General features: G+C 41.5%; 1 protein-coding gene across 1 annotated transcript in view; it reads left to right on the plus strand.

The window, feature by feature from the left end:
- The first annotated feature begins 10,616 nt into the window (after positions 1 to 10,616).
- Positions 10,617 to 11,165, plus strand: part of LOC102760877 (tubulin alpha-1A chain) — a 3,154-nt gene continuing 2,605 nt past the window's right edge. Inside the window, 1 exon segment of the mRNA XM_006779345.2 lies at positions 10,617 to 10,726. Within this exon segment, the coding sequence (XP_006779408.2) occupies positions 10,724 to 10,726 (3 nt within the window). The 5' untranslated portion in view covers positions 10,617 to 10,723.

Here is an 11,165-nt window from a genome sequence, read left to right on the forward strand (position 1 = left end):
ATTCTTTTGAGAGTATTACAGATGTTCCCCTCCCCCCTCCCCCCACTGCCTCCTCTACCTGGTTCATACTCAGCCCCAAGCCTTCACCACCCTATTGCTTGTGTCCATAGGTAATGCATATAAGCATATAAAATCTTTGGTTAATCTCTTCTCGTCCCCCTCTTCCCCTTCCCTCTGAGATTGGTCAGTCTGCTCCATGTTTCCATGTTTCTGATTCTATTTTATTCACCAGTTTATTTTGTTCATTAGATTTCTTTTTCATATATTTTGATTTTAGATTTAATTGTTGATAGGTATGGTATGTATGTATGTATTGCCATTTTATTGTTCATATTTCTTCTTCTCCTCCTCCTTCTTCTTTTTCTTCTTCCTTTTCTTAAAGAACCAGAGGCCCAGTGCACAAAATTCGTGCATTTGGGAGGGGTGGGAGTGCCTCAGCCCGGCCTGCATCCTCTTGCAGTCCAGGAGCCCTCAGAGGAAGTCTGACTGACTGCTAAGCCAGTTGTCAGACACCATTAGTCCTGCCATGTGCTCATCAGCTGTGAGCCCAGCTTCTGGCTGAGCGCCAGCCATGAGCCCGGCTTCTGGCTGGGCGGTGCTCCCCCTGTGGGAGTGCACTGACCACCAGGGGGCAGCTCCTGCGTTGAGCGTCTGCCCTCTGGTGGTCAGTGTGCATCATAGCGACTGGTCGTCCCGCTGTTCGGTTGATTTGCATATTAGTCTTTTATTATATAGGATACCATTCAAGATTTCATGTAATATTGGTTTGGTGGTGCAAACTTCTTTAGCTTTTTCTTGTCTGTGAAGCTATCTGACCTTCAATTCTAAATGCTAGCTTTACTGGGTAGAGTAATCTTGGTTGTAGATCCTTGCTACTCATCACTTTGAATATTTCTTGCTACTCCCTTCTGGCCTGCAAAGTTTCTGTTGAGAAATCAGCTGACAGTTTATGGGTACTCCCTTGTAGGTAACTAACTGCTTTTCTCTTCTGCTTTTGCTCCCTCATATTCCAAATTGTTGATTTGACTCTTGGAATCCTCTACTCTACTGTTGACACTCTGTTAATTCTTCTTTATTTCAGTTAGTGTATGCTTAATTTTTGACTGGTCCTTATTCAGGTAGTTGATGTTCTCACTAATTGCCTTGAAGCTCTCATTAAGATATTTGAGCAACCTTATAACCATTGTTTTTGAACTCTGTATCCAGTAGTTTGCTTGCTTCCATTTCTTTCATTTGTGAGATGTTTCTTTGTCTCCACACTTTGGCTGCTTCCTTGTGTTTGTTTCTATGTATTAGGTAGAGCTGCTTTGTTTCCTGAAATTGGTAGAGTGGCCTTGTGTAGTAGGTGTCTTGTAGAGCCGGGTGGCTCAGCCTCCCCAGTCACCTAAACTGGGCCCTCTAGGTGCACCCCTGTGTAGGCTGTGTTCACAGTCTTGTAGTTGAGCCTTGATTACTGTTGATGTCACTGGGAGGAAGTTACCTCCAGACCAATTGGCTATGAGGACTAGCTGTGACTACAGTGGAAGAGCTGCTGTGCAGGATATACCCCTATGAAGCACAACTTGCTTCAGTAGGGCTTTGGTGCTCACTGAGTCTGCCCCTTGAGTGTGTCACTTGTGGATGTGTAGAGTTGTAATCTGGTATGGTCTGAAGCTATCCACCAGGTGCACTGGCTCTGGGGCCTCCTGGGAAGTGCAAAGTCAGCGACTGCCTGTGGCAACCCAGCAGGAGCTACAGAGCAATCTGCAGATGGCTGCTACTTGTATTGGGCTTGGAAGTACTCAGGTGAGGCCCAGCTGTGAAACAAGGCAGGCTGGTGCTAGTGCTGGGTCTTGGGCCTCGTATTGATAGGTTTTGGGCATGCTGACACCAGCAGCTGCGTGTTTAAGAGATTGTAGAAAAGTCTGAAGTCTGATGGGACAAGCCATTCATATGGAAAAGCTGCTGCAAACAGCTTGGGTGGGGCTGCAAATTGGATTGGGTGGGGTCTCAGGGAATCAATCACCAGCGTGGAGCGAACAGTGAGGCCACACTGATGGAAACTCAAATATGGCTGCCAGTCAGCTCTGCAACAGAGGAGGTCCCAGCACAGGAACAATGACCTCTGGGAGCACACTCTCCTCTCCCCCACTCCCTCCCCCATCTGGGAGAAAGCTGCCTCTGATTTCCTGCCCCGATGTCAGACAATCCAGTTTCTCCCTGTATGTCCCTGGATCCCCCAAAGCAGCCTCTCGGCACTGGAGCTCAGAGGAAGTGTCACTGTGTAAGTTCACACACCAGCCCTTTAAGAGGACTGCCTGGGGCTCCAGGAGCCTCCATGTCACTTAGCCACAATCCCCGCTGGTTTTTATAGCCCAAAATTACGGGGACTTCTCTTCCCAGTTCTGGAACCCTGTGCTGGTGGGCTGGTATGCAGCTGAGACCCCTTGCTCCTCACAGGAGGCCTCTGTAGCTGAAATACTTCTCCTAAATGAAAAAAAGCCACACTGGGTATTGGACAAGCCCGTTCTGTGCCTCCACCCCTCCTAGCAGTCTCAATGTGCTTTCTTCTTTACTTCTCTAGTTGTATGACTTACTTTCAGCCAGATTTCAGGCATTTCTGAATTATGGTTTTTCTGTATTTTGGTTATAATTTTGATGTGGTTGTGGGAGGCAGCAAGTACCAATGTTTACCTACACCGCCATCTTGATTCTCCTCCTATTAAGAGTCGCAGCTTCTTTCATTTAACATAATGTTTTCAAGTTTCATCTATGCTGTAGCATATATCAGTACTTCATTTCTTTTTTATTGCCAAATAATATTCCATTATATGAACATACAACATTTTCTTTATCCATTCAACATTTGATGGACTTTGGGAGTTGTTTCCACTTTTCAGCTACTATAAATAATGCTGTGAAGGATAAAAGAATTTGCCACCCCAAAACATGCCTCTTTGGATTCTTTTGAACTGAAGATAATTGAGAAGAAGCAGATAAAATAAAAAAATTCTCTTCCCTCCCCCTATTTGCCTAACAGCAGGATATAAATTTGTACATAAGTTAATCACTAACAACTCTAAACCTTTATCAGCCCAGACACAATACCAGAGGACTTCACATAGCAAACCTGACTGACTAGATGTTATCTTCCCTTAGTCCCCCATATATTTGCCATCCTACAATCTGCCTCCCCTAGATAATCAAGGGCCTTTCCTTTACCTTGTCATTTCTCTAAAAAATTTGTCCCTTTGATAAAATGCTATATAAGCCCAAGTTTTAACTAAACTTTTGAGTCACTATATATATGATATCTACATGTTCATAAATGTCTATTTGTTTTTCTCTTGTTAACCTGTCTTTTGTTACAGAGGCCCTCCCCCCATGAACCTAGAAGGGTAGAAGAAAAAAATATTTACACACACACACACACACACACGCACACAATGTGTGACTATGTTTTCATTTCTCTTGGATATATACCTGGGTTATAGGATAGCTAGCTCTATGCTTAATATTTTGTGGAATTGCCACGTTGATTTTCAAAGTGGTTGCACCATTTCCATTCCTACTAGTAGTGTATGAGAATTCCATTTTTTCTACATTCTCACTAAGAGTTGTTGTTATGTCTTTTTTATAGTAGCCACCCTAATGGGTATGAAGTGATATCTTATTGGGGTTTTGATTTGCATTTCCCTGATGACTAAGGATGTTGAGGACCTTTCCATGTGCTTATTGGCCATTCATATATCCTCTTTGGAGAAGTGTACATTTAGGTTCTTTGTCCATTTTTTCTTTTTGCATTTTTAATATATTTTTATTGATTTCAGAGAGGAAGGAAGAGGGAGAGAGAAACATCAATGATAATTATGAGAGAATCATCGACCAGCTGCCTCCTGTGGACTGGTGCAATTATTACTAACTAGAGGCCCAGTGCATGAAATTCATGCCCTGGGGGGGGGGTGTCCCTCAGCCCAGCCTGCATCCTTTCCAATCTGGGACCCCTCGGGGGATGTCTGACTGCCGGTTTAGTTAAACATCCCTCTCACAATCCAGGACTGCTGGCTCCCAACCGCTCACCTGCCTGCCTGCCTGATTGCCCCTAACCGCTTCTGCCTGCCAGCCTGATCACCCCCTAACCACTCCCCTGCCAGCCCAATCGCCCCAACTGCCCTCCCCTGCCGGTCTGATCACCCCCAATTGCCCTCCCCTGCCCACTTGTTCACCCCTAACTGCCCTCCCCTGCCAGCCTGGTTGCCCCCAACTGCCCTCCCCTGCAGGCCATCTTGTGGCAGCCATCTTTTGACCACATGGAGGCAGCCATCTTGTGCGAGGGTGTGGTGGTCAATTTGCATATTACCTCTTTATTATATAGGATTGTTAGGGAAAAGGTAGTAATTATAACTCAGATCTCTCAGTTCTTTTTCAAGATTTTGAAGATTTGTCATGTGGAAACTCAAAAACTTTTTGATCCTTGGTGAGTCCTCAATTTTAATTCTCTGCCCCACCCCCATATGTTCTCATACTAGGACCACCAAATCTCTATCCTATGGTGGTAGGTTGGGTGTCTTATTTTTGCTTAGTCTTAAGTTCTCCAAAGAAACACTATTGTGCTATACAACATATTCTCTATACTCACCAGGGATCCAATGTACTTGTTATTTATTCCCCTGGAATGGGATTTTTTACATCTGTGATAAAATGCAGGGATTTTCCCATCTTAGGTGTATTTTTAAGTAGAACATCTTATGCTGTTGCAAAAGAAAACAGCATTAACATGCCTTCTGTAGATGTGTTAAATGGGGTAAGGTATGTTTCTAATTTGTTACAAAGGGAAGAGTTAACTTTTAAAGAATCCTTATTTAATATTCTGAACCTGAAGTTTTGCCAGATGGGAAATTTAAATGCAACACAATTTTCTTCCTAAGGCTGGTATATAGAAGAAACAGATTATCTATCTGCTTCCCCTACAGAATTACAAGTTGGTTGGTTGAACATATGCCAACATTCTTTACAACTTACATAACTCCAGCTGTACATATTTTTTATCTCCCAATTTATACTTTTTAGGGATATTGTAGCTAATATAGTCAGAGAGATATAGATTTCATTAATTCTTTTAAATTTTTACTTATTGGTTAGAGAGAGAGAGAGAGATTTGTTGTTCCACATTTTTATGCATTCATTGGTTGCTTCTTACATGTATGTGCCCTGACTGGATATCGAACCCACAATCTTGGTGTATTGGAATGACGCCCTAAACAACTTAAACTACCTGGCCAGGGCTAAAGACTTCATTACAGTTTTTTAAAAAAACCTTTCTTAGATAATTTCCCCATTTAAAAAATCTATACAGAACTAAACATTTATTCTCTTCCATCATATATAAAATATATTGTTTTAAAATTTTATTAATGGCAATTTAACTCAAATGAGTACTTCAAAATTACTAGCTTCTCATCCATTTTTAATAGCTTGTCCTCTCTTCAAAAACACCAGAGGTTCCCTAACTGGTTTGGCTCAGTGGATAGAGCATCAGCCTGCAGACTGAAAGGTCTCAGGTTTGATTCTGGTCAAGGACATGTACCCTGGTTGTGAGCACATCCCCAGTAGAGGGTGTGCAGGAGGCAGCTGATCGATGTTTCTCTCTCATTGATGTTTCTAACTATCCCTTTCCCTTCCTCTCTGTAAAAATCAATAAAATAAAAAAAACAACAACCTTAAATGGCACACTAGATCAGATGGATTTCATTGACATTTACAGAAGATTTCACCCCAAAGCCCAGAGGTAAAATCAGCATTCTTTACTACCAACCCAACATAACTGCTAATCTTTCTGAGTTACTAAGATTAGTTGATATTTTTACTGTTTGTTCATGTTTTTTTAATTCCCTTTTTTCTTTATCAGGCAGAAATAAGTACCATTTGACAGTAGACATGAGACATTGAATAAGGCAATGTATTAATACGTTTTTTTAAAATTAGTTCTTGAACCTGGATTGTGCTAATGATGAATCATTTTATAATACTTTCTGTGGAACCAAAGTGTTTATTATAGGCAACAAAAGTGGCCCAAGGGCAACTGAATTAATTTAGAAGGGAAAAAAACAATAACTACAAAGTGATTCTAAACTCTAAAAATCTAAAAAGCAACTTGTTATTTGACCTTTAAATTTCTCATTGAGAAGGCTTTCTGTAGAGGCATTCTCCTTACTGTTAGAAATTAAAGAATGAAGACCCAAGAGAGTAATCTGAGATGCTAAAAGATTGAGAACCTGGGTTGCTATCTCAAAGTTCAACAGAATGAAAGGGAACCAGTCCCTACATTATGAAAAATGTATTCTTCCCATATAAAAGGAAACAATAAAGTGCATCAGTGATACTATATCCACTTAATATCTTTTCAATACCAAATATATAACACCCCTATGGTAGGCATTTGAGGATATACATTTATACATTCAATTCATATTTGACACATACTTATTCACCACCTACTAGGGCTAAAGCAGTGAACAAAACAGACAAGATCCTCCCCTTTTAGAACTTAAATTCTAGAGAGGAGATAGGAAATAAGCAAATAAATAATAAATGTGATAAGATGGGGGGAGTTAAGGGGGAAAGAGAAAGGATGGAGGGTGCTATTTTAGAAAGAAAGGTCAAAGCCTCTTTGAGGTAATAATATTGAAAGAAAACCTAAGGAAATGAGAGAGTGGATATCTAGGGGAAGAAGAGCAAACTAGGCAAAGGGAACAAGTGGAGAGCCTTGAGACAAGGTAGCATGATCACTCTGTTAGTGGTAAGGTAAAAAGGTCAGTGCCCCTGAAGTGGAATGAGTGAGGGGTAAAATGATATAAGATGAAACTAGGAGCCAGGCCATTAGAAGAGCCTTTTTGAACATTGTAAGAATTTAGATATTATTCTAAGAATGAAAAGAAGTCTCCAGAGTAGGCATGATTAAAGTTGTATTTTTAAAGATTCATTAAAAAAAGAAGAAGAAGAAGACTGCAAGAATAGAAATAGAGAGAGCAGTAACTAGACTATTTTTGTGTCTGGGAGAGAGATGACAGACAATTCAGGATATATTTCATAGATAGAGCTGACAGGATTTGCTGATACATTAGATGATAAACATTTTTTTAAAAGAGGAGTCAAGCCCTAGCCGGTTTGGCTCAGTGGATAGAGCATCAGCCTGTGGACTAAAGGGTCCTGGGTTCGATTCTGGTCAAGGGTATGTACCTCTGTTTCAGGCTCCTCCCCTGTCTGTGCCCTGGTCCGGGTCGAGCAGGAGACAACCAATTGATGTGTTTCTCTCACATCAATATTTCTGTCTTTCCCTCTCTCTTCCACTCTCTCTAAAAATCAATGGAAAAATATCCTTCGGTGAGGATTAAGAAAGAAAAAGAGGAGTCAAGTGTGGATCAGTTGTTGAGCATCGACCTATGAATTAGGGGGTCATGGTTTGATTCCCAATAAGGGCACATGGCTGGGTTGCAGGCTCTCAATCCCCAATTGGGGGCATGCAGGAGGCAGCTGATCAATGATTCTTTCATCATTGATGTTTCTATTTCTCTCCCTCTCCCTTCCTATCTGAAATAAATTAAAAAAAATTAAAAAAATATTTTTAAAAAGAGGAGTCAAAAGAAACTCAGAGGTCTTTGGCCTAAGCAACTGGATGAATGGAGATAACATTTACTCAGATGGAGAACGCTAGGTGAGGAAAGGAGCAGGCTGTGTGCATGTGAGTGTAGAGAGGGGGTAGAATTCAAGAATTCTGTTTTAGACATGATATATGTTAAGTAGGTGGCTAGATATATGCTTCAGGGAAAAGAGGAAAAGTCTGGGTGGGAGACATAAATTTGGTAGTCACCAGTATATAGATAATAATTAAGGCAATGAGACTAGATAGACATAAATAAATTTTAAATTTAAATGATTAAAAAGAATGTTTTTTTAAACATATTACATTTTATTTTTCTTTCACTTTTTTTTAGAGAGAATGGAAGGGAGGAGAGAAAGAGTGAAAAACATCGATGTGAGAGAGACACATTGATTGGTTGCCCCCCACACGCACCCCAACCAAGGCCAGGGATAGAGCCTACAACCGAAGTACTAGTATGTGCCCCAGAAGTCATACCACTATTAACTGACATTAGAATTGAATCTAGTACTATTTGAGATTAAAGCCCATTTTCTTTCTCCTATACACATCTGTGGAAAAACAGACCACAAAATAGCATATATAAATTTATAACACTATAATAAAAATAAAAGGCCAAATGTTTGAAAATCATGGATGCTTCGTAAGTTGTTGCTTTTTGTTATATATGTCTTTCCTGTAGAACTATTTAAATGAACAAAATATTTTGTGGACTTTTGGATCTAAACCACAATATGGAACTATCAACAAATGTTACAGACTCCTTAGAACAGTAGCAAGTGGCCATGATATTAAGTAGCAAAGATGGGAGTGGCTCAAATAGCAACACGTCTTCAACTACATCAAAGACTCAAAGCAAATAGTTATAGGTCCTAAAACAGTCCAACAAAAGAAAGACCTATAAAATCAGTTAAAATGTTAAGACAATAAATGATACTATGTTTATATTCCAGCAATTTAACAACTACGATTTAGTTGTTAAATATAGATGAAGGGTATACATCCCTGAATAATATAAACAAATAGACCCATATAAGTTAGTATGGGTAAAAAAAGGGGGAAAAAAATGTCAGCCTTTCCTATCAAATACTAAAGAGGTAGCAAAATTAATTAACTTAGCATTACTCAATATCTTTCTGGCATAAAGATACCAAACGAGGTTATAGTGAAAGGTTCCTTTGGCTCTCTTATTTTCTAAAACCTAAGGTATCCTCAGGAACCGAAAGAAAGAAAGAAAGAAAGAAAGAAAGAAAGAAAGAAAGAAAGAAAGAAAGAAAGAAAGAAAGCCCAAATACTTCCTTATTCACAACAGGGGAATTCACAGAAAACAAGGCTAGCAAAGCTAATAGTTTTAGGAAGGCGTCTGGGGAGACTCATAGACCCACAGGAGCAAATCCCTGCAGTGAAAGCTCTAAGATTCTGCAGAGAGCTAGGAGGAGGGAGGCTCCTCTTTTCAAATGGCTTTCATCCAGAGCAGACAGCAAAATGGAATTCAGCTAGGTTATTTCTTAACATTCACACAAGGCAAGCTAATGACAAGCATTCCTCAGAGATGTTGTAAGTTCAGTTCCAGACCACTGCAATAAAGCTGGTCGTAATCTTTTTGCTGGTAGAGAGCCTTGCCTTCAATTTGTAAACAAAAATGCAGTGTCTGTGAAGCACAATAAAACATATGCCTGTATTTTCCAGCTCCTTTTAAGAAGAAGTGGGACAAATACATTTTCAAAACCAAGTATAAGTAAAACAACCTGAAACTAATAGGATGTTGTATGTCAATAATAACTGAGACAATATTCAAACATATTCCTGTCCCCTATAACCCAGTTTGGATAATGTATGAAAATTTGGGTTTTGAGTCAAAAACCTTTTAACAGGACTTCCAAAAAATATTTATGAGATATTTCCTTGTTTGCATTCCAGGTTCATATGAATATGAGTGGAAAATATCTAGATATTGTTACAAACTGCACACACAGGTAAATGTGTTATTTGTCTGATAGGAAGGGTGAAGGCTTGACCAAATCTGAATCAGGTAAAAACTGAATGTGAACTATGAATTTCTACCGTCTTATGTTTACCTTTTTTGTGACTAATACATCATCACTGGGAGGATATTTTGAGTAGTGTAGTAATAATAGGTTTCTGCTAGAACCATTTAAAAGCCACACTATAACCCTAACTAACCTCCTTATGCATTTCCAAGGTTAACAGTGGTCTTGGAAGTTTCTCCTTAAAGGGGGGAGGGGGAGTGTTTACTCACTATAATCTGGGCCTCCTAGCACTAAACTATAACCAACTAATCTATTTTGACACAACACTACGCACTTGTTATATAGAGTTTTACGGAACTAGCATAAGGAATCCTTACTTTCTAATATCCTTCCGTGTCTATTTCGTCTCTCCCCAAGTTTGTCTTCAATTCAGCCATTCAAGTGTCTTTAAATCTCCCTTTGTAAAAGCCCCTAGGGCCTAGGGCTACTCCATAAAGTCGCTGGTTGAGGTCCAAAAACGGGGCCCTTTTAAAAACAGTTTGGATGTGAAGTGCTTTAGGTACTGCTCTTTGAATGACTGTTTTGTTTCCAACGTTTGGTACCGCTAGTTTAAAGAGCAAGTCATCACAGTAAACCAAAGGGAACTCTTCTGTTTTCTAAAGCTCGCGCACCTCATCCACATTATCAGGGAAGTACAGGACGCACTCACTGCCTTTAAAGGAGCCGAGACCAGGAAAAGGCAAAACCCACTGACAAATTATGGCAACACTGACATCATCAGCTGAGCTACCAGACCAGAAGCTTCTGCATTTCACAGCGTTTCCTCTCTGAAACTGCACAGACTGAAGCCTCGGCGTTGGTCCACATGAAGGCGAGCTTCCTCCCGCATTCCCAGGAGGGTTTGCTTCGGAACCCGCCCTGCCCGCCCTGCCCGCCCTCCGCCCCGGAAAAAAAACCCTCCCCGAAACCCTACTTAAGCGACTCCGGCGCCTCCCCCGCCTCAGTGCGTTACTTACCTCGACTCTTAGCTTGTCGGGAACAGTAACCGGGACCCGTGTCTACTCCTGATTCCTGCGCTTGCAAACCCGCAGCCATGGTGAGTGGGCCGCATGCGTTTTCCCTCGGTGGGGAAAACGGGGAAAAACAAGCTTGGGTAGCGGAGGGCCTCTAACTAGAGAGGGCTGAGACCCGCGCTGTTCATCTGGAGGGCAAAAAAAAATGAGATAAGAGCCAAGGGTGGGAATAGATCGGCTCCGGTTTGTGGAGAAAAGCTGGGGTCCATCAGTGGAGCCCCCCGCCTTTTTTTCTTGGACTCTGGGAGGGGATGATGGCGCGCCGGCTCCTTGCACCCCGGTTAGGGTTCTTACTTAGCCCCTCACCGCAGGGCGCGGCGCCCCACACCCTTCATACAGTCTTTTCCCGCGCGTTCCCATCCCCCTTTCCGTCCCCCGCCTTAGCCTGGCGCGCGGGCTCCCCCCGCCCTCACTTCCTCCTCGGCGCGAAAAGCGGAGGCGGGAAGGAGCCTGACACAAAGG

This window comes from Myotis davidii, unplaced genomic scaffold, assembly GCF_000327345.1.
Source record: "Myotis davidii unplaced genomic scaffold, ASM32734v1 scaffold290, whole genome shotgun sequence".
Classification (NCBI taxonomy): Eukaryota; Metazoa; Chordata; class Mammalia; order Chiroptera; family Vespertilionidae; genus Myotis; species Myotis davidii.